Here is a 23,042-nt window from a genome sequence, read left to right on the forward strand (position 1 = left end):
TAGATATATGGAAATGTTCATAAGTGTACCAACCAAGCACGTACATAGATCAGCGCAGGAAGGCCAACCTGGAACCATTTTGATTCCTAAACTGAGCAAATGTTTTCTCTGCAAGGTCAAAGTGGGAAACCTCCCCATTGTCTTTTCCTTCACAAATCCTGTCTTAAGGTCTGTGTTTGAATAGGGTGTGAGCCTGTGACCTGGCTCAGGAACTAAGTATTTATCACTACAAAAGAATGGCCAGGCTCCCCAGGAAATCCAATCAAGTAACCTGCCAGACAGGAGATAAACAACAACAGGAGAAAAACAATATTCAAATTTCTGTTTTAGACCGCCTTTTCTGTGATGTAGGTGTGATGTATCTGAGGGGTGGTCTTAGGTTACACCCCTTCTGTGATGTATGTATGATGTTTCTGGGAGTGGTCTTGATCTACAGGGTGGCAATTTCAAAAGTCTTTATAAGGCCTTGCACACCATTTTCCTGGGTCCCTCCTCTCTCCTGCAAGTGAGGGGAGCACCCTGTTGCAACAGATCAATAAAGGCCAAGCTGTTGTTTTGCTCCAAGTAATCCTGGTTGGTGTCTTTGTTTTTGTCCAAGGGAGCCCTTGGATTTTCCCGTTAACATGTTTTATGCAGGACAATTTTTCTAGAAAAAGAGGAACCAGAACTCACCATGAACACCTCCGCAATGGCAGGAGAGGTGCCGGAACAGGGAGTTTTGGCTGAAAGAAAGCCCTGGTTTTGTGGATGATTTGTTAATCATATAATATGACGCACGCAATAGCTGTGATGTTCTGTTCTGGTTATTTGTAAGTCGCTTTGGGATTTGTTTGAATGAAAACCAGCATAGAAATAGAAGAAATGAAATGGGGGGGGGGGGAGAGCTTTTGCCCCAGAAAGTGAATGGCCGCCCGTTCCTATTTCCCAAGGGTTCTGCAGGGCTGGTTCTTTAACATGGGGTGCTGTCTGCAAGGAAGCCCCTTCCTGCCCCCTTGCTTGGGGCTGAGAAGGCCTGCTTCCTCCCTCGCCCTCCTGGCATTGGCCCACCCCCTTCCCCAGCAAGAGGAGGTGAGGAAGGAGGCTGGACAGTCTGCATCACTGGCCAGGAGCCAAGGCTCAGATGCGTGTGCAGGGGAACCCCAGAAGAGCCTGGGGGGATATTTCATGGGGGGCACCCAGGAATCCAAAGAAAGAAAAGGAAGAAAGAAAAGCGGGAGGCGTCTAAGGAAACCGGTGAGGCTGCATAAGGAGCTTACAGATGAGCTGAGAGTTAAGACAGGCATGTATAAGAAATAGAAGAAAGCAGAAATCACAAAGGAGGAATATTCATGAGCTGCAGGGGGAAGGTCAGGCTGGCTGAAGCTCAGAACGAGCCCAGGCTTGCAAGAGAGGTAAATAATAAGAATACTGTACACTCATACCTCGGGATAAATACGCTTCAGGATGAATATTTTCGGGTTGCGCTCTGCAGCAACCCGGAAGTAACTGAGAGCGTTACTTCCGGGTTTCACCGCGCACGCATGCGCAGACGCTCAAAATGACGTCACACGCATGCGCGGAAGTGCCGAAACACAACCTGCACACGCGCAGACACGGGTTACGTTCACTTCTGGATGCAAACAGGGCTCTGGAATGGATCCCGTTCGCATCCCGAGGTACCACGGTAAAGGTTTCTTCGCTATGTCCGAAGTAAGAGGAAGAAGAGGCAAGTGGGAGCTCCTGTATGTGGGGAAGACTGAGAAATGCTCTTGGGGGACAGAGAAAGGGTAGCACTGCTCAACACCTACTTTGCCTCTGTCTTCACCCAAAAAGAAAGTGATACCCAACCTGGTGATGACAGAATAAATGTTGTAAGGAGGGAGCTGCAGCCCAAGACAGGAAAATACTGTATTTTTCGCCCTATAGGACGCACTTTTTCCCCTCCAAAAATGAAGGGGAAATGTGTGTGCATCCTATGGGGTGAATGCAGGCTTCAGGAAGTTATCTGCAAGCCGTGGGAGAGCTGCGCGAAGTCGCACAGCTCTCCCACGGCTAGTGGAGAACTTGCCTGCACCCAGAAGCTTGGGGCGCGCTGAGCTCAGCACACCCCAGGCTTCAGGCTTCGCGCAGCTCTCTGCTAGCCGTGGGAGAGCTGTGCGAAGTCGCGCAGCTCTCCCATGGCTTGTGGAGAGCATGCCTGCATCCAGAAGCTTGGGGCACGCTGAGCTCAACACGCCCCAGGCTTCGGGTTTTGCGCAGCTCTCCCACGGCTTGCGGATAGCAGCCTGTTCTGGGGGCTGGGGTCGGGGGAAGCTCGGGCTTCCCCCGCCCCAGCCCCGCACCTTGGGGGAAAATAGTTTCCCCCCCTTTATTTCCCCCCCAAAAAACTAGGTGCGCCCTGTGGGGCGAAAAATACGGTAGATAGTAAGGGAACACCTAGCTACTTGTTTGTTGTTGTTTAGTCATTTAGTCATGTCCGACTCCTCGTGACCCCAATGGATTCAAATCTCCAGGGCCTGATGATCTGTATCCAAGCGTACTAAAGGAGCTTGTGGATGGAATTTCAGAGCCTTTGTCTGTGATCTTTGAGAATTCTTGGAGAATAAGTGCAGTCCCTACAGACGAGAGGCGGGCAAACGTTGTCCCCATCTTCAAAAAGGGGGGCAAGGAAAACCCAGGCAACTACTGACCAGTGAGCTTGGCATCGATAACAGGGAAGGTCCAATAGCAGATAATACAATGATTGGTCTGTGAGCATTTAAAAAGGATGCTGTGATGACTAAGACCCAGCAGGGGTTTCTCAAAAATAAGTCATGCCAGACCAATCTCATTCCCCCCCCCCCCCGATGAAATTACAAACTTGGTGGATCAGGGAAATGCCTTGGACATAGTGTATCTTGATTTCATTAAGGTGTTTGACAAAGTCCCCAATAATATTTTTGTGAGGAAGCTGGTAAAATGTGGGTTGAATGAGGCAACTGTTAGGTGGATTTGTAGCTGGTTGACTGACTGAACCCAAAGAGGATTCCTTCATGGTTCCTTGTCATCCTGGGGGAAAGTGACCAGTGGGGGGCTGCAGGGTTCTGTCCTGGGCCCGTTGTTGTTCCACGTTTTTTTTAAAATAAATGACTTGGATGAAGGAATTGAGGGGATGCTCATCAAATTTGCAGATGACGCCAAACTGGGAGGGGTAGCTAATGCTGCAGAAGACAGAATCAGAATTCAAAATGACCTTAACAGATTGGAGAACTGGAGTCACTTGGAAGTTACAAATAGGTATAAGATTATAATAATAATGGGTTGTAAAACACTAAGGACTAGAAGTAATAAAAGAGAAGAAGATAGTAAATAAAAGGAGTTAATTTTATTAGAAATAAGATCTTGGAGAACTGTTACAAGGTGATATAATGAAATTCAGTTGGGGGGGATTTGAGGAAGTCAGTTAACAATGAAAGTTAAATTAGGTAATAGAAGTACTAATTGTTTTTATGTTTTTCTTTTTTGTAATGTAGTGTGTTTTCTTTAGTTGTTATGTAGTGTTATTCTTTTTGTTATAAATCTGGAAAAGCAATAAAAAAATTTTTTTTGGGGGGGGAAACAGATTGGAGAACTGGGTGCCAGCTAACCAAATGAATTTCCATAGGGACAAATGTCAGGTTCTGCAGTTAGGCAGGAAGAACCAGATGCACCAATATAGGATGGGGACACCAGGCTTACTAGCAGGACATGTGGAAAGGATCTCTGGGTCTTGGTGGACCACAAGCTGAACATCCTTCTGGACCGTCTAGAGGGGCTGGGAGATGGGGGCACTGTTATACAGTGGTTCTGCTCCTTCCTCCTGTGCCATGTCCAGAAAGTAGGGGGGGATGAGTGTTCAGACCCCTGGGCTCTCACTTGTGGGGTCCCTCAGGGTTCCGTCCTCTCCCCCATGCTTTTTAACATCTACATGAAGCCTCTGAGAGAGATCATCAGGGGGTTTGGGCTGGGTGTTCATCAATATGCAGATGATACCCAGCTCTACCTCTCTTTCAAATCAGAACCAGTGAAGGCGGTGAAGGTCCTGTGTGAGTGCGGTTGGAGGATGGATGGCAGCTAACAGATTGAGGTTGAATCCTGACAAGACAGAAGGACTGTTTCTGGGGGAACAGAAGGTGGGCAGGTATGGAGGACTCCCTGGTCCTAAATGGGGTAACTGTGCCCCTGAAGGACCAGGTGTGCAGCATGGGAGTCATTTTGGACTCACAGCTGTCCATGGAGGTGCAGGTCCATTCTGTATCCAGGGCAGCTGTCTCCCAGCTCCATGTGGTATGAAGGCTGAGACCGTATCTGCCTGCGGACAGCCTCGCCAGAGTGGTGCATGCTCTGGTTATCTCCTGCTTGGACTACTGCCACACGCTCTATGTAGGGCTCCCTTTGAAGGTGACCCGGAAACTACAACTAATCCAGAATGCGGCAGCTAGACTGATGACTGGGAGCGGCCACTGAGACCACATAACACCAGTCTTGAAAGATCTACATTGACTCCCAGTACATTTCTGAGCACAACACAAAGTGTTGGTGCTGATCTTGAAAGCCCTAAACAGCCTTGGTCCAGTATACCTGAAGGAGCGTCTCCACCCCCATCGTTCTGCCCAGACACTGAGGTCCAGCTCTGAGGGCCTTCTGGTGGTTCCCTTCCTGCGAGAAGCCAAGTTACAAGGAACCAGGCAGAGCGCCTTCTTGGTGGTGGCACCCACCCTGTGGAACGCCCTCCCACCAGATGTCAAAGAGAAGAACAACTACCAGACTTTTAGAAGACATTTGAAGGCAGTCCTGTTTAGGGAAGCTTTTAATGTTAAATGTATTTTAATACTTTGTTGGAAGCCACCCAGAGCAGCTGGGGAAACCCAGCCAGATGGCCGAGGCATAAATAATAAATTATTATTATTATTATTATTATTATTATTATTATTATTATTAGTCAACAGTGTGATGCAGCTGCAAAAAAAGGCTAAGGCTATTCTAGGCTGCAACAACAGAAGTGTCCAGATCAAGGGAAGGAGGAGTCCCACTCTATTCTGCCTTAGCCAGACCACACCTAGAATACTGTGTCCAACATAAGGGAAGCCTCAAAGGCAACAGTGATGACTCTGGCCAGTGGCCCACCTAGTCCAGCAACCTCTTCTCACAGCGGCCGGCCAGAAACCTGCAAGCAGGATCCAGGCACAAGATCCCTCTCCCCTCCCCCCGTTTCCAGCAACTGGGATCCAGAGGCAGGAGAAGGCAATGGGATCCCTCCTGGCAAGCGGGGAGCAGGGCAGAGAGAGGCCTTCACAACAGCTCTGCAAGGTAGACCAGTCTGAAGCTGGTCTAAAGCCGTAAAGAATCATCATTTGTCTCAGGTAATAATTGGCAGTATGACTGGGAGTCCTAATTAACAAAATTTCTATACAGTACTGCTTGATTGTACATTACATTATATACTGCTTGACTGTACATTAAGCTGTTTTTGTTTTCAAATTATACTGTATTGTATTGTATTGTACACACACACACACACACACACACACACACACACTACAATTGCCCATTGAAAAGCCAATTGTAACAGCTCCAGGCATCTTGGGTGAAGGGAAAATGGCCTGGCCTGCCTTCAAGCAGACCCAATATGCTTTGGACTACAACTCCCATCATGCAGGACCTGCACTGGCTGGGGCTGATGGGAATTGTAGTCCAAAGAATCTGGAGGGCCCCCAGGTTGACCAAAGTCCAGATCTAATGGTGTTGACTTCAGTTAATAACTTATCTAACCAAACAGTTGGTGCAAGTAAATAATGGTAAGAAGAGGGAAAGTATTGGCAGAGCCAAGGGGGAGGCAGCTCTCCCCATCAAGGAAAACAATAGAAACACTTAAACTGACTGACCAATCATGTTGGTTCTGCCTCCCAACAAAGTCCTGCCCCCCCCCAACAAAAATCCTGGCTCCGCCCATGAGGAGAAGAGCCTGCCTGCTGGATCAGGCCCCTTACTCCAGGATCCTGTACTCACAGTGGCCAACCAGATCCCTGTGGGAAATTGGCGGGTTGGATGCAGCCTGCTCACCCATTTAGCTATTAAAAACCCCCATATATTTCCGGAATAATAGAAAGCCCAGCTTCTAAGCCCTGCTATTTTCAGGAACTTAAAGCTCAGCTTTTTAAAACGCTGAAGCCTCAGAATTGTCTGGGCCCAAGAGGGAGGGCTGGACCCTTGGGGAGCCCCCCAGCGGGGCTTGGGCTTCTTGGAGGATGGGGGGCACATGAACAATCCCTAGAAAGGGCGGGCAGAGCCACAGAGAAGGGGGGGCAAGAGGGAAGGGCAGCTTGTCTCCCCCGCCTTCCGCAGCGCTGCAGGCGCGCCTCCATCCCGGCACCATCTTTGGGCACTGACCCCAGGACTGCAGGTGCTGCTGGGCCCCGATCCTGCTGGGGTGGAGCGAGGGGTGCAAGGACTGAGGAGGCCCTTCTCCTCCGGCCTTGCCCTTCTGCCGGGCAGGGATGGAGAGGCCTCCGCTGACCATTCCCGGCCACAGCTTTTTGGGGACTCGGGTGTCATTCCGAGGCGAGAGGACATGTCGCCAAGCAGGCGCTGGTCCAGCCGGGGCGGCCTGTCCTCCGCCGCCGGGAGAAGAAAACTGGGGGGTGGGATATTGGAGTGGGGGAGAGAGCCTGCAGCCCCTGCCCTCCCTCGGGCAGACCAAAACCATCACACCATGGACAGCTCCCTAAGCAAGTCCCTTCCCGTCTCCAAACGTAGGACCAGACCCCACTCCGTCCCCAAAGATAAGGCCAACCCAAATATAGGGCCAGCCCCCCCATCCACCGAAACAGAGCGATTTTGGAATTTTGGGGTGGCGGGATCGGGTGTCTAACTCCTTTTCTGGATCCCCTTCGCGTGGAAGCGCTTTGCATGACCAGGACCCCCCGCGACTTACCTCCCCAAGTGCCCCGACGGCGCGGAGAAGCGTCCCACGGCCTCGCTCTGGCCGGTGGTGGCGGCGGCGGCGCTGCTCAGTGGCTGCGGGAGGCGGGCAGAGGCCGGCGGCGGAGGCCCCCGGCGCAGCCCCGCAGCATCATCCGCCGCAGCCGCAGCAGCCAATCCCGGGGCTCCGCTCCGTCCCGGTCCCGCGCCCGCCTCGCCCCGCCGCTGCCCGGAGCGCTTTCCAGGAAGGCAGGCAGGCAGGGAGACGGGCGCGCAGGCGGGCGCGGACCCAAGGAGGCTGGCGGGGCGCGCAAGGCACAAAGGAGGGCGCGCCGGGCTGGGGGCTCCGGCGGCGAGGAGGAGGGCGCGCCCGGGCGAGCGGTCACCTTGGGCCCGTCCTTCGGCTCGCCGGCCGAGCGGCTCCCGCTCCCTCCAGCCGGGCACCGGCGCGCATGGCGGCCCCTCCTCCCGGAGTGGGGGGGGGGGAGAGAAGGGGGTCTTGGATGGAGAGAGGGCCGGTGGGGAGGGCGGAGTGTCTGATTCAGCCGGGGATCCTCCTCGTCCAGGGCTGCTTCGCCCCGGCGCTGGCGGAGAGGCAGGTACCGGAGGGTCGTCGATGGGAGGGGGCGGCTGCTGGGGGTCTTTGTCGGAGTGGTTTGCGACCAGGGAGCCCGGAGGCCCTTTGGGGAGCAGGGGGCAGCGGAGGAGGGCGCGCCCGCCGCCCCGCCGCCGAGAGGCCGGCGCCCAGCCCCGCCAGTCGCGCCTGGCACGCTTCACACGAGCGCCGAACCCGCAAGCTGGCGACAGGCGCCCCACCCACCGGCGCCAGGCTCGCTTTGCATGGCGGGGCGGATCTCCCAGCAGTCCTCGCGGGGGCTCCCACTCCCCCCCCCTCACCCCCGTATTTGGGGGGCGAGCAGAGGGTCGCCAACTTCCCCGCTCCAGCTGCGCTCCTGTGCTTTGCGCTCCGGCTCAGGCGCGCCGGAGAGGGAGGCGGGCTTCTCCGCCTTGCTTGGCATTCCTTATGAAAGCCGTCTGAAGGCACAGGAGCAGCGCCGAGGCAGAAGGCTGCCCGGGGGGCTTGTCCAGGGAGCCCCTTTTCTTTTCCTCCCTTGGCGCCCGTCGAGGGAGCCCCGGCTGAGCTAAAGAGCGAGCGAGCGAGCACGCGCCGCCCCCGGCCTCTCCCGTCCTGCCTTCCCGGGCGGAGCTCCGGGCGGAAGGGCTGGCCGCTGGCGGGCGGAGGCGGAGGCGGGCGGCCGACGGGCGGAGAAGGGAAGGAGTCCGGCATGGCCGCAGCCTGCAAAAGGATCGCCATCTTCGGCGCCACCGGCATGACCGGCCTGGCCACCCTGGCGCAAGCCGTCGAGGCTGGTGAGAGGCGGGGGGCGGGGGAGGGCGGCGGAGAGAGGGAGCCCCGTCCCGCACAGCCCCCCAGCCTGGCGACGTGGCCCTGCTGCCGCCCCTCGGGCGCCCGTGGGGGGACCCTGCCGCCCAAGGGCCGGGCAGAAGCCGCCCACGGCCCCCGCTGCTCGGAGCGCAGCTGCAGCCCCCTCGCGCCGGGGCGGCTTTCCTGGCCGGGGGCGGAGAGCGAGAAGCGGCTCCTCCGAGCTCCCCAACCTGTTGTTAATAATTTCCCGATTGCTGCGCCGCTTTCTTCCTCCCGGCAGGGAAGGCGTTGTCAGAGGGAGAGAGAAGCCGTCGCTGCCCCTTGCGCACCCGCTGGGTGTCTTGGACCCATTTCAGTGCAGGAATAAGCAAGGAAAGGCGCCTCTGTGCTCGTGCATCTGGGAGAAAGCCCCCAGGACCTAATCCTTTCCTTGCTGCATTTATATCCCCGCTCATTCCTCCAAGGAGCTCAGTGTGGTGTGCAGGATTCTCCCAGCCCTCATTTAATCCCCACAACAAGCCTGTGAGGTAGGCGAAGGCTGAGAGAGGCAGGGGCTGGATGCCAGTTGAGCCTCATGGCTGAGCAGGAGGTGGGAGGGAGCTGAACTCTGGTCTCTCCCAGGTCCTCCTCTGACACACTAACCACTAGGCCACACTGCTTCCCAGTATTCTTAATAGAATTCTTTTCTCTCCCTGCCCCCTTAACCAGCCAGCTGTTCCCTCCCACCTTGTGCACTGAGAGATAAAGAGAAGGTGGGGTTGTTATCAGAAGTGGCCAGGAGACGGTTGTTGCTGCTGTTGGTGTTACTGGAGGGCCGGGTGGAAGAGCAGATTCGGCCCCTGCCGCAAGAGGAGCCTGGGCCTTTGCGGGCGAACTTTTGTGTCCAGACAAGGCTGAGCTCCTTTGTGCAGCAACGACAACCCTGCAGAGCAGAGCCTTGTGTCCTGGGCCAGGAGAGTGTCCAGCTTAAGTCCCCTTCCTTTGGCCACCTGGGCTGACCAACTGGGCCACCGCCACTGCTTTGCTCCTTTTGGCCTTCAGGGGCCACACGACCCAAAAGTACCCAAAAGAACTTGGGGTTCTGCCGAAGCTCCCTTTGCAGCTCAGAAACAGCAGCAGCAGGTGGGTGGGTGGGGAGACCTTGCCCAGACTTGATCAGATCTTGCTCCACCTGAGATTCTGTTGACAGAAACCCTCAGGCAGGTCTCACTCTCATCCTCTGGGTGGGTGCCAGGCTGGGTGTCCTGCTGCCGCAGTGCCAATGCTCGTGCCAGGACAGCCAGGGATGCTCCTCTGGCCAGCCGGGGTTGTCACATTTGGGGGAACTATTTTGGGGAGGAAGGCATCTCCAAGAAGGTAATGCTTGGGGTGATCAGGTGGCCCAAGAATCATAGAATGGGAGAGTCAGAAGGGGTCCCAGGGTCATCTAGTCCAACCCCGTCCAATGCAGGAATCTCAGTGACATGTGGCCACCCAACCTCTGCTTGAAAACCTTCAAGGAAGGAGAGTCCACAACTTCTGCTGGGAGTCTGTTCTGCTGTCGGCTCTTCCTGTCAGAAAGTTCTTCCTGATGTTGAGTTGGAATCTCCCTGCCTGTCAATTGAGTCACTGGTTTTGCTCCTCCCCTCCAGTGCAGGCGAAAACAAGCTCCTCTCCATCTTCTGTTCTCCAGTCTGAACATCCCCAAGCCCTCAACTATTCCTCACAAATAGGACTTAGTTTCCAAATAATAATAATAATAATAATAATAATAATAATTTATTATTTATACCCCGCCCGTCTGGCTGAGTTTCCCCAGCCACTCTGGGCGGCTCCCAATCAAGTGCTAAAACAATACAGCATTAAGTATTAAAAACTTCCCTAACCAGGGCTGCCTTCAGATGTCTTTTAAAGATAGGATAGCTGCTTGTTTCCTTCACATCTGGTGGGAGGGCGTTCCACAGGGCGGGCACCATCACCAAGAAGGCCCTCCGTCTGGTTCCCTGTAACCTCACTTCTCACAATGAGGGAACCGCCAGAAGGCCCTCGGAGCTGGACCTCAGTGTCCAGGCTGAGCAATGGGGGTGGAGACGCTCCTTCAGGTCTACTGGGCCTTTGAGGCCATTTAGGGCTTTAAATGTCAGCACCAACACTTTGAATTGTGCTTGGAAATGTACTGGGAGCCAATGCAGATCTCTCAGGACAGGTGTTATGTGATTTTGGTGTCCACTCCCAGTCACCAGTCTGGCTGCCGCATTCTGGATTAATTGTGGTTTCCAGGTCACCTTCAAAGGTAGCCCCACGTAGAGCGCATTGCAGTAGTCCAAGCGGGAGATAACCAGAGCATGCACCACTCTGGCAAGACAGTCTTCGGGCAGGGAGGGTCTCATACTGCTCACCAGGTGGAGCTGGTAGACAGCTGCCCTGGACACAGAATTGACCTGCACCTCCATGGACAGCTGTGAGTCCAGAATGAGTCCCACTTGGTCCTTCAGGGGCACAGTTACCCTATTCAGGACCAGGGAGTCCCCCATACCCGCCTGCCCCTTGTCCCCCCAAAACAGTCCTTCTGTCTTGTCAGGATTCAACCTCAATCTGTTAGCCACCATCCATCCTCCAACCACCTCCAGGCACTCACACAGGACCTTCACCGCCTTCACTGGTTCTGATTTAAAAGAGAGGTAGAGCTGGGTGTCATCTGCATACTGATGTGAACACCCAGCCCAAACCTCCTGATGATCTCTCCCAGGGGCTTCATATAGATATTAAAAAGCATGGGGGAGAGGATGGAAACCTGAGGCACCCCACAAGTGAGGGCCCAGGGGTCTGAACACTCATCCCCCAACCCCACTTTCCAAACCCTTTATCCTCTTGCTTCCCCTCATGGGGCCAGTGAAAGGGACCCCAAGGATCACCCAGTCCAAGCCCCAGCAAAGCAGGAATCTCAGCCCCGAATCCCTGACGGAGGGCCATCCAGCCCTCAGAAAGCTCTTCCCTTGGTTCAGATCCGGTCCTGCCGCCCTCGCCTCCCACCTTCCTGTTCCCTTTCCCACTTCCCCTTGGAAGCTCTGCCCCACCAGCACAGCCTGTGGGGTCACCCTGGGGCAAGGGCCCCAGCCTTCCTCTTTGGCCTGGTGCAGCACGTGCCGCAGGATCCGGCCTTTGCCCTCGGCTGCTTTCCAAAATGCTGACACACAAATAACAATGGCTCTTTGCAATCAATAGTCCTGGGGACCAAGGAGAGGCGAGGCAGGGACTCCCGACTGAATACTCAAGGGAGCGCGGCTGAGATGTGACTCCGCTGTTGAACTCAGCCTTGGGAAAGGAGAAAATTCTCAGAAAATAAATAAGAGGATTAGCTGAAAGAAAGTTGAGAGGTGGCGTGTGGGAAGAGGGGCAAAAATGCAACTGGGAAAACCTGTCTGAAGAGCATTATGTGGACTGGAAGGGGCGAAGGAAGCCTGGGGGAAGATGCCAGCATGGTTAAATAGCAAAGTCAAGGGAGTAGGACCAAGCAGAGCAATAAGGACATACTACTTTAAAAATAGCACAAGCAATATTAAAACTAGATGCATAGGTGCAGTATTTGTTTTTGTTTTACAATCCATGGACCAATTCCCAACCAGAGTTTTAAGCAAGAAGGGATTTGAGGAGCGAATAGCTTAAAGGTGGGGCTTGTGGTTCTTTCTGCCTTCCTGCTTTTGGTGTGACTACGGGGGCCACCTGGTGCCAAAAGGCAAAAGGAGCAGTGCAGGGGAGGGGCAGAGAAAATGCTTCTGCTGATTCAAAGAGGATATAGCTCAGTCTCTCCTGGGGGCGTTTAAAAGAAAAGTGGACAAGGAACGAAATGGAGGGTGGAGCTACTGGCATAGCGTCAGTTTCTGGTGCCCGGGGTGGGGGGGCTGGTGTTGAGTGGGGGGGCATGTGTGTGCAGGGGGGGGGGCACCAGCCCACCCCCTGCCGCCAGAGTGACCCCACCCCCACCGGAGCAAAACGGGGCCACCCTGAGCTGCCTGCCAGGCCATGTACAGGGAGTCCGGCTGGCCAACATGGCCATTGGGGTCATGGGCATAGCCATGGGGGGAGGCATAACCAACATGATTGGTCAGTTAAGTATTTCTATTGTTTTATTTGATCCGGGGAGCAGCTGCCCCCTGGTTACTCCCATGCTTGGTGGGCAGAGAGGAGCACCGGACTGGGGGCGGCTGGTTCGCCCTCAAAAATTGTGTGCCTGGGGCCATGGCCCCCCTGTGCCCCCTCCACGCTACACCCCTGGACGGAGCAACTTCCTGCCTGAGCAGTTCAGAAGCAGAGCTGGTCCCTGGAAGGCAGAGAGAGGAGAATCGCCTCTTCCTTTCTCCTGCATCTTGAACTGGATCAGCTGAGGGCGGCCAGAAGGGGAGGAGGCTGCCTGGCCAGGGCTCCCTGCCAGAGAGGGAGGCTGCAGGGCTGCTCAGTCCCAGCTGCTGGAAGGAGCGAGGCCTCTGGTGCTCAAATCCTGCAGTGCCGGATTGGCATATAAGCTAAACAAGCAATAGCTTAGGGCCCCACTCTCTTGGGAGCCCCCAAGAAATTTAAAGGGAGAGGGGACTGGATGTAGATTTCCAAAATATAAGTTTTAAAAAAATCAAATAAAACCTACATACAGCAACTGTGTGTTGTGTAGGCTCCTATGATGTAAGTCCTGGGCCCCGCCTGCTAGCCTGCTCCCTCAAATATCCCTGGTTTGCTCCTTTCTATATATAGGGTGCCTGCATTCTGCATAGACTGGTTGCAGGGCAACATGGGCAAATGGCTTGAGATACCTATGAGGTCCATCAATTACCATCTAGCATAGATTCAACACCAAAAACAGCAACCATTTGTTGTTGACAAAGGACAGCTGGACACATCAAGGGCCCCATTGCCTTCAGGAGCTGAGGGCCGCATCAAACCTCAACCTGGCCTTCCTTGCAGGTGTCCCAGATGCACCTGGGCCCCCCCTGTGAGAACAGGAGGCAGGACTGGGGGAGGGGGCACTGGCCTGATTCAGCAGGACTGGATTTCATTTCATTTCACTTTTAATTTGTATACTGACTTTCTATTTTACAATACCCAAGACGGTTTACAAGCTGCAGAAACAAAGAATGTACACCTTATAACCAGCTAATCCAATACAAAAATGCAATAATAAAACATAACTTTAAAATAAGCAACTTATATAAAAAAGCAATATTCAACAATCCATTAGAATAGTATAGAATAATATAAGCATATAAAAATTAAACAGAAATTCACTCTTAACAGTTACAATAAATAATTTCTAAACTAAAAAAATTGTCCAGTAGCACCTTAGAGCAGTGTTTCCCAACCGGTGTTCCACGGCACACTAGTGTGCCGCGAGACGTTGCCTGGTGTGCCGCGGGAAAAATTAAAAAATTCGAAAGATATCCGGAGAGGCGGCCTTCAGGCGAGTTTTAATTTTAATTTTCCTTCTCCCACTTAATGCCCCACGCTCGCCCGAGCAGCTTGCAGTCCTCGGTAACCACGGCGACCCGAGGGAGGGGAGGGAACAGGGAAGTCGAGGGCGGCGGCGAGCCGCAATGACGTCAGTGGGCTGCGCCGCCTCGCCCTGGCACGGTGTGAGAGCCCCGGCTAGTGGCGCGAGCTTCGGAATAAGTGGGATCCGCGTGCGCGAGACCGAGATCACGGGTAAGGAGCTCAGCCCTGGGCAGGAGGAAGCGGGGCCGCGCGTGCGGGCCACATCCCCACAGAGAGCGAGCCTCCCCCGGCCCACCACTCCGGGCAGGTCCACTCGCATGAGGGGGCGGCGATGGCGACGGCCGGCAGCTTGCCTGCAATGCCATCCCTCGAGCAGGCGAGGAGCCCGGAGGCTACCAGATGCGAGTCCTCTTTCCCACCCTGCTCGGGAGTCCAGAGCACTTGGTCGCATTCAGGATCTAGAGTGGGGAAGCGGGGCTTGTGTCTGGGCTGGACACATTGGGCTGCCTGTGCCGCTCGACCTGCGGGGAGAAATCAGGGTGGGAGTCACGACCGTGAGGCAGGGCTGCCAAGTGTGGCAGAAGAGGACACGGCCGTCGCACCTGTCCTTAGGTAGGAGCTTCTTCCGTGTCGACCTGCTGCCCTAAAGTCTTGGCTTTTTTCTTGGCTTCTTGGCGGTTGGCACAGAAGGAAGGCAAGGGGGAGGGGAAAAAATTGAAACTTACACTTTCGTGCGTCCCTCCCGGCGTGACGCTGCGCGCTGACGTCACGGGGCCGTAATGGTGGTGTGCCTCGAGATTTTTTTCATGAAACAAGTGTGCCTTTGCCCAAAAAAGGTTGGGAAACACTGCCTTAGAGACAGACTAAGTTTGTTCTTCGTATGAGCTTTCGTGTGCATGCACACTTCTTCAGATACCTAAGGTGCTACTGGACAAATTTTTTTATTTTTTATATATATTTCTACTGCGTCAGACCAAGGCGGCTGCCTACCTGAATTTCTAAACTATAATCAATAAAAACAATGGCAAGTTGCAGTGCATAAAATAATGCAATACAAATTGAGAAGCCGAGACTGGAGGGGGGGGGGCAAGGCCTTGCCTGGTGAAGTCTCTCCCCCTGGACTGAGTGTGGGTGCTGATAAGACCAAGGTTGCTGGTTCCATCCTTGTAGGGGGCAGCTGCTGCATAGAGTAGACCAGACGTGTTCAACTGGTTGACCGCAATCGACAGGTAGATCGCGGGTGTCTTCCAGGTCGCTTGCGGCAATTAAAAAGTGATCTCCTGGGTTCTCCTGATGGATCGCTGCCCTATGTCGCATCACTGCTGCAGCTGAGAAAGCTTGTATTCCCAGGGGTGGGGTCAGAGTGGGGGCATAAGGGAGGGCGGTGGGCATGAGCGATTTTATAACCCCCCCCAAAAAAAGCTGAACAGGTTTCGCCAATCCTTTCCAAAAAAAGCTCAGCAACCCTGGGCAACCGTCCCCGCCAAAAGCTTGGCAATGGGTAGATCACGGCCAGCTTTATTATACTGGAAGTAGATCTCTAGAGAGCTGGACGTGCCTGGACTGGGCGCTCCTCAGGGTCTCCTCCGACTCTACAGTTCTCTGATTCTATGACTTTCCTTCTGTTCCTCCTTCCCGCTGCCCCTCCAGAGCTTGACGGTGGAGGCCGGGAGTCCTGGGCTCCTCCTGCCCCCTTCCTGGCTGCCTCCGACCCCCAGGCCTCATCCTGCCTCTCTTTCCAGGCTACCAGGTGACGGTGCTGGTGCGGGACCCGGTCCGGCTGCCGCCAGAGCCCCACCCGGCACAGGTGGTGGTGGGGGACGTCCTGAACCCGGCGGACGTCGACCGAGCCGTGAAGGGGCAGGACGCCGTGATCGTCATCCTGGGCACCCGCAATGACCTCAGTAGGCGAAGCTGCCCCCTCCCTCCCTCCCCCCGCCTGCCCTGCCCTGCCCTGCCCCCTCCCTCCCTCCGCCTGCCCTGCCCCCCCGCCTGCCCTGCCCCCTCCCTCCCTCCCCCGCCTGCCCTGCCCCCTCCCTCCCCCCGCCTGCCCTGCCCCCTCCCTCCCTCCCCCACCTGCCCTGCCCCCTCCCTCCCTCCCCCCGCCTGCCCTGCCCCCTCCCTCCCTCCCCCCGCCTGCCCTGCCCCCTCCCTCCCCCGCCTGCCCTGCCCCTCCCTCCCCCCGCCTGCCCTGCCCCCTCCCTCCCTCCCCCCGCCTGCCCTGCCCCCTCCCTCCCTCCCCCCGCCTGCCCTGCCCCCTCCCTCCCTCCCCCCGCCTGCCCTGCCCCCTCCCTCCCCCGCCTGCCCTGCCCCTCCCTCCCCCGCCTGCCCTGCCCCCTCCCTCCCTCCCCCCGCCTGCCCTGCCCCCTCCCTCCCTCCCCCCGCCTGCCCTGCCCCCTCCCTCCCTCCCCCCGCCTGCCCTGCCCCCTCCCTCCCCCGCCTGCCCTGCCCCTCCCTCCCCCCGCCTGCCCTGCCCCCTCCCTCCCTCCCCCCGCCTGCCCTGCCCCCCTCCCTCCCTCCCCCCGCCTGCCCTGCCCCCCTCCCTCCCTCCCCCGCCTGCCCTACCCCCTCCCTCCCTCCCCCCGCCTGCCCTGCCCCCTCCCTCCCTCCCCCCGCCTGCCCTGCCCCCTCCCTCCCTCCCCCTGCCTGCCCTGCCCCCCCACCTGCCCTGCCCCCTCCCTCCCTCCCCCCGCCTGCCCTGCCCCCTCCCTCCCTCCGCCTGCCCTGCCCCCTCCCTCCCTCCCCCTGCCTGCCCTGCCCCTCCCTCCCCCGTCTGCGCTGCCCCTCCCTTCCCCCGCCTGCCCTGCCCCTCCCTCCCCCGCCTGCCCTACCCCCTCCCTCCCTCCCCCCGCCTGCCCTGCCCCCTCCCTCCCTCCCCCCGCCTGCCCTGCCCCCTCCCTCCCTCCCCCTGCCTGCCCTGCCCCCCCGCCTGCCCTGCCCCCTCCCTCCCTCCCCCTGCCTGCCCTGCCCCCTCCCTCCCCCGCCTGCCCTGCCCCTCCCTTCCCCCGCCTGCCCTGCCCCCTCCCTCCCTCCCCCGCCTGCCCTGCCCCCTCCCTCCCTCCCTCCGCCTGCCCTGCCCCCCCGCCTGCCCTGCCCCCTCCCTCCCCCCGCCTGCCCTGCCCCCTCCCTTCCCCCGCCTGCCCTGCCCCCTCCCTCCCTCCCCCCGCCTGCCCTGCCCCCTCCCTCCCCCGCCTGCCCTGCCCCCTCCCTCCCTCCCTCCGCCTGCCCTGCCCCCCCGCCTGCCCTGCCCCCTCCCTCCCCCCGCCTGCCCTGCCCCCTCCCTCCCTCCCCCCGCCTGCCCTGCCCCCTCCCTCCCCCGCCTGCCCTGCCCCCTCCCTCCCCCGCCTGCCCTGCCCCCTCCCTTCCCCCGCCTGCCCTGCCCCCTCCCTCCCTCCCCCCGCCTGCCCTGCCCCCCTCCCTCCCTCCCTCCGCCTGCCCTGCCCCCCCGCCTGCCCTGCCCCTCCCTCCCCCGCCTGCCCTACCCCCTCCCTCCCTCCCCCACCTGCCCTGCCCCCCCTCCCTCCCCCGCCTGCCCTGTCCCCTCCCTCCCCCCGCCTGCCCTGCCCCCCTGCCTGCCCTGCCCCTCCCTCCCTCCCCCGCCTGCCCTGCCCCCTCCCTCCCTCCGCCTGCCCTGCCCCCTCCCTCCCCCCGCCTGCCCTGCCCCCCTCCCTCCCTCCCTCCGCCTGCCCTGCCCCTCCCTCCCCCCGCCTGCCCTACCCCTCCCTCCCCCACCTGCCCTGCCCCCTCCCTCCCTCCCTCCGCCTGCCCTGCCCCTCCCTCCCCCCGCCTGCCCTACCCCCTCCCTCCCCCACCTGCCCTGCCCCCCTCCCTCCCTCCCTCCGCCTGCCCTGCCCCCCGCCTGCCCTGCCCCTCCCTCCCCCCACCTGCCCTGCCCCCTCCCTCCCTCCCCCCGCCTGCCCTGTCCCCTCCCTCCCTCCCCCGCCTGCCCTGCCCCCTCCCTCCCCCGCCTGCCCTGCCCCCTCCCTCCCTCCCCCCGCCTGCCCTGCCCCCTCCCTCCCTCCCCCGCCTGCCCTGCCCCCTCCCTCCCTCCCCCGCCTGCCCTGCCCCCTCCCCCCGCCTGCCCTGCCCCCTCCCCCCGCCTGCCCTGCCCCCTCCCTCCCCCCGCCTGCCCTGCCCCCTCCCTCCCTCCCCCGCCTGCCCTGCCCCTCCCCCCACCTGCCCTGCCCCCTCCCTCCCTCCCCCCGCCTGCCCTGCCCCCCTCCCCCGCCTGCCCCGCCCCCTCCCTCCCTCCCCCGCCTGCCCTGCCCCCTCCCTCCCTCCCCCCACCTGCCCTGCCCCCTCCCTCCCTCCCCCCGCCTGCCCTGCCCCCCTCCCTCCCTCCGCCTGCCCTGCCCCCCTCCCTCCCTCCCTCCGCCTGCCCTGCCCTGCCCCTCCCTCCCCCTGCCTGCCCTGCCCCCTCCCTCCCCCCGCCTGCCCTGCCCCCTCCCTCCCTCCCCCCGCCTGCCCTGCCCCCTCCCTCCCTCCCCCGCCTGCCCTGCCCCCTCCCTCCCTCCCCCCGCCTGCCCTGCCCCCTCCCTCCCTCCCCCCGCCTGCCCTGCCCCCTCCCTCCCCCCGCCTGCCCTGCCCCCTCCCTCCCCCCGCCTGCCCTGCCCCCTCCCCCCCCGCCTGCCCTGCCCCCTCCCTCCCCCCGCCTGCCCTGCCCCCTCCCTCCCTCCCCCCGCCTGCCCTGCCCCCCCTCCCTCCCTCCGCCTGCCCTGCCCCCCGCCTGCCCTGCCCCCTCCCTCCCCCCGCCTGCCCTGCCCCCTCCCTCCCCCGCCTGCCCTGCCCCCTCCCTCCCTCCCTCCGCCTGCCCTGCCCCCCCTCCCTCCCCCCGCCTGCCCTGCCCCCTCCCTCCCTCCCCCCGCCTGCCCTGCCCCCTCCCTCCCTCCCCCACCTGCCCTGCCCCCTCCCTCCCCCCGCCTGCCCTGCCCTGCCCCCTCCCTCCCTCCCTCCCCCCGCCTGCCCTGCCCCCTCCCTCCCTCCCCCCGCCTGCCCTGCCCCCTCCCTCCCTCCCTCCCCCCGCCTGCCCTGCCCCCTCCCTCCCCCCACCTGCCCTGCCCCCTCCCTCCCTCCTGCCTGCCCTGCCCCCCCTCCCTCCCTCCGCCTGCCCTGCCCCCCGCCTGCCCTGCCCCTCCCTCCCCCCGCCTGCCCTACCCCCTCCCTCCCCCACCTGCCCTGCCCCCTCCCTCCCTCCCCCCGCCTGCCCTGTCCCCTCCCTCCCTCCCCCCGCCTGCCCTGCCTCCTCCCTCCCTCCCCCCGCCTGCCCTGCCCTACCCCTCCCTCCCCCGAATGCCCTGCCCCCTGACTCCCCCGCCTGCCCTGCCCCCTCCTGCGCCCCTTGGCTGATCTTTCTCCTCCTTCTCCCTCCCTACGCCAGGTCCTACCACCATGATGTCTGAAGGCACCCGGAACATTGTGGCGGCCATGAAATCCCACGGCATCCGCAAAGTCGTGGTTTGTCTCTCAGGTCAGCTGCTCCAGGCAGAACTTCTCTAAGCCAACAGGGCTATTCTCTTGGTGTGTAGAGTACGCTGAGCAAGATTGTCTTCCATGAACAGGGTCTTAACAGTGAGTCCGTAAGCGACTGTGGAGGCCAATTCTGGATCCACACCTCCTTCCACAGTGGGGATATTTGTTTCCGGGCAGAAGTTGATCCCAGTGAGGGTTTGCCAAGCCTGCCTTCCTCTTTGCACGTTTCTCCTTTGTGTCCTGAGTTCGAGTGTCTTCAAAGCCCAGGACACCTTTGGTCAAGGCTGTTCTCCAACTGGAGCACTCGCAGGCCAGTGTTTCCCAGTTGTCAGTGTTTATGCTACATTTTTAAAGATTTGCCTTGAGACAGTCTTTAAACTTCTTTTGTTGACCACCAGCATTACACTTTCCATTCTTAAGTTCAGAATAGAGGAGTTGCTTTGGAAGACAATCATCAGGCATCCGCACAACATGACCAGTCCAACGAAGTTGATGTTGAAGAATCATTGCTTCGACACGAGTGATCTTTGCTTCTTCCAGTACACAGATATTAGTTCGCCCGTCTTCCCAAGTGATGTGTAGAATTTTTCGGAGACACCGTTGATGGAATCTTTTGAGGAGTTGGAGATGGGGCCCAAAATATTACAAATACCAATAGGATGTTTATTTATCTTCTGGCTTTTTCATGGATTAGTGGCTTATGCAAATTAAAACAACAGAGAGGAGATACAGGAAGTTAAGCATGCATAAAAGGCAATTGTTTAAAAGGAATTAAAGCAATATTTAAAAAACCAAATTTTAAAATACGGGCAACCACCCCTCCCACTTTTGCATGTGACCGCACAGGAAATTGATCAATTCAAATGGTGGGAGAGAGCTGGAAAGAGGCCGTCAGTGAGCCAAAAGTCCAGAAATAAAGGTTTAAAAGAAAAAAGAAATAATGGGCTCTGAAATGGCCCCTGGGATCTCTCACAGCTGTCTCACTGCCTCACTCAGCAGCTGTTGGTTTGGAAGCTGTCTTGCCGTGGGCTCTGCCCTTTCTGGTGCTCTGGAGGCAAAGGTATTTCTGATACCTCTTAAATCACCCTCGTCCCACGCTCTGATGAGGCTCCCCACGCGGGTACGTGTTGCTTATGTGGGGGGGGGGGGCCTGGAACGCAACGCCTGCGTAAGGGGGAGATCTCGGGGCGCCTTTCTCCGCTTGGACCCCCAAGCGCTGCAGGGGAAATGCCCAAAGGCAGCTTGGCATGGTCTTCCTGTGACACTTTGGGCTAGTGGGCCGTAGAGAGGAGAAGAGCCAAGTGTGCCTAATAGTTAGAGCCAGGCGCGGTTGCCAGCAACTTGCAACTCTTCAGTGAGAGCTGAAGTGGGAATGGGGTGCAAGGGGCAGGAGGCAGGGCCAGCAGTTTAGTGGCAATACATTGAAATATGATGCGGTGACTGTGTTGAAGGTTGGGGCTCCCTAAGAGTGGCCAGGTGGTCTGTAGACAGACAGTGAACCAGCATCTGGCACAGCTCATTACAAACACTGCAAGAGGCAGAAAAATCTTCACCCAGACCAGTGTTGCAGTTTGGGAACGGCTGGGTTGGGGTCTCTTAAGATCCCCATAAAGATCCCCAAAGCATAGAATATTACTTAGATTTTCAAAGCCTCTTACAAATTCTTACCGTCACACCTCTGCCCTTCTTCACATTTTGCAGATGACTCTGGCCCAGGTGGGGCTTGAACTTAGGTGCCCAAGATCAGGTCTCTGCCCCGCAGCTCTTGAGCCTTCCTTGACCAGGGGTGTGGGGTGGGGAGCACCCTTGGCCTCTGCCCCCCGCCCTGGGAGAGAGACGGGTGGGGCGCCTGCTGCAGGGTCTGATCCTGCCGCCCAGCTCTCCACTCTCCTTTTCTGGCCTTGCTTGCAGCCTTCCTGATGTGGGACCTGGACAAGGTGCCGGCCAAGCTGCGCCCAGTGACCGAGGACCACATCCGGATGCAGCAGATCCTCAAGGAGTCGGGGCTGGACTGCGTCTACGTCATGCCCCCCCACATCGCGGGTGCGTCTCTGGGCTGTGGCGAGGGGGTCGGAGGGAGGGCTCTGCAGTGGGGGGAGAGCAGCTCTTCCCCCTTGGTGTGGGCGGGTGTCTGTCTAAGACACACCTCTGCTCATCGGCCTTTGTTTCCTTTCTTCCACTTCTATCCCACCATTTCCCCTCCAGGGAGCTCAAGGCGGTTTGCATCTCACAATCCCCCCAACAACCTGCGAGGCAGGCTGAGCGGAGAGATGCAGCAACTGGGCCTCAAGGTCACCCAGAGAGCTCTCTTCATGGCCGGGGGGGGGGGGGGGGGGAGTTGAACCCTCCTCTCCCAGGTCCTGGTCCGGCACTCTAACCGCTGCACCACCCTGCTTCTGTGTTCCCAACCAAGGAAGGTTGACCCCCTCAATGATTTTAAAAACCAGGGAAACCCTGAAAAACCTGGCAGCACAGGACACGGATGAAATCCCAAACACCATTACCGTTTAAGCTACACGCCTGTTTTATTCATCCAAGAAGCTAGGAAGGTGCAGGAGGGGAAGGAGAATTTGCGTTGGGGGGGGATTTCTGTCTCAGCTGTTGGGTCTTTTGGGGGAGATCCCTCACAGGCTCCATTCCCTGGACCAGCTCACCTGGGCTCTCTTCCTCCTCCTCCTCCAGGTGACCAGCCGCTCACGGGCGACTACACGGTGACCGTGGACACGTCCAGCGGCTCCAGAGTCATCTCCAAGCACGACCTCGGGCATTTTTTCCTCAAGTGCCTGGCCACCTCCGAGTACGACGGGAAGAACGTCTACCTCTCCAGGCACTACCCCAAGGAATGAGGCCGGCCGGCCACCATCGCCCTGCTGGCCTCTCTGCCTCTGCGGAGGTCAATGATGAAGCCTCGTCCCATTGACAAAAGGGAAATTCTCCATCGCTGATGCCGCCCCTCCACCCGCCCCTCTCTGCCTCGTGTGCTATAATGAGTGCCTTTCTCCCCTTAACATGAGCCATGGGGGGGTGAGCTGCCCACCCAGCGCCCTCCGTGCCACAAAGGCGCCTTGACTGGTGTTGCTGCATGCCTGTGTTTTCCTGTGTTCAACAGCGGCTGTGCTTGTCCCGCTCTCCCCCGCCAGTGTCCTTGTGCAGTGATTTGAGCCGCTATGTTCTCCCCGCCACATCCCAAGAGAAGGGAGCGAGGCTAGGGGGTCCCTGGGGAACGAGGCGCTGCTTGCTTGGTCCAAGAAGTCTCTTATAGGGGTCAGGAATGTGTCAGCTTCAGGAGTACACAGAACTATTGGGCAGAATAGCAGCCTGAGTGGCCAGGACCCATCGGAAGGGAGTGAGGTTTTTGTATTGTAAGACATTATTTAGCTGAAAAGGGATTGATAGATGTATTAAATGGTAAGATTACTAATTGTTACAGAGCAGTCTGGAATGGGAGTGGCTAAATCATAAAGTATTTGCATTAATGTTAATGGGTAACCTTGCTCTCTCTCTATGACTATGGAACCTCCTTCCCTCTTCCTTGCTGAAGAGTTCTGTGTAACGGGAAAGCTTACATACTTGTTAACAAAAGTTAATCAAATAAAAAGTATATTTTGACCTATTTCAATCCTTCGGGTCCTGATGTCACCACTGGGAACCAGTTGAGAGTTGTATGGATGCAACTGTGGTTGAGCATTCTGTTCTCAAAGTGGCCAGCCCCTTGCCCATCGCAGGAGCTGAGCACAAGGGCAGCTCTCCCTCCTGCAGTTGTCAGCAACTACAGTGGTCCCTTGGTTCTCAAATGCCTTGGTACTCA

At 58.4% G+C, this 23,042-nt stretch overlaps 2 protein-coding genes across 4 annotated transcripts in view; one reads left to right on the plus strand and one right to left on the minus strand.

The window, feature by feature from the left end:
* Positions 1-7,126, minus strand: part of SPTBN4 (spectrin beta, non-erythrocytic 4) — a 90,145-nt gene extending 83,019 nt beyond the window's left edge. For all 3 annotated transcript variants that reach the window (XM_077932471.1, XM_077932470.1, XM_077932472.1), the window contains exon 1: positions 6,932-7,126. The gene's annotated coding sequence lies outside the window, so the exon portion shown is untranslated. The remainder of the gene's footprint in view (positions 1-6,931) is intronic.
* Positions 7,127-7,884: 758 nt separating this feature from the next.
* BLVRB (biliverdin reductase B) lies at positions 7,885-22,847 on the plus strand. Its single transcript, XM_028741793.2, has 5 exons — positions 7,885-8,289; positions 15,508-15,669; positions 19,143-19,232; positions 21,146-21,277; positions 21,917-22,847. Exons 1-5 carry the CDS (start codon positions 8,205-8,207, stop codon positions 22,078-22,080), a joined length of 633 nt encoding a protein of 210 aa, XP_028597626.1. The 5' UTR covers positions 7,885-8,204; the 3' UTR covers positions 22,081-22,847.
* Positions 22,848-23,042: the final 195 nt, after the last annotated feature.

Source organism: Podarcis muralis, chromosome 7 (genome assembly GCF_964188315.1).
Source record: "Podarcis muralis chromosome 7, rPodMur119.hap1.1, whole genome shotgun sequence".
Taxonomy (NCBI): Eukaryota; Metazoa; Chordata; class Lepidosauria; order Squamata; family Lacertidae; genus Podarcis; species Podarcis muralis.

Excerpts from the sequence above, each read along its gene's own strand:
- BLVRB (XM_028741793.2), top strand. The coding sequence starts at position 8,205 with ATGGCCGCAGCCTGCAAAAGGATCGCCATCTTCGGCGCCACCGGCATG. Across the intron at positions 8,290-15,507 it reads GGCGCAAGCCGTCGAGGCTG|GCTACCAGGTGACGGTGCTG; the intron begins GTGAGAGGCGGG and ends CTCTCTTTCCAG. Across the intron at positions 15,670-19,142 it reads GGGCACCCGCAATGACCTCA|GTCCTACCACCATGATGTCT; the intron begins GTAGGCGAAGCT and ends TCCCTACGCCAG.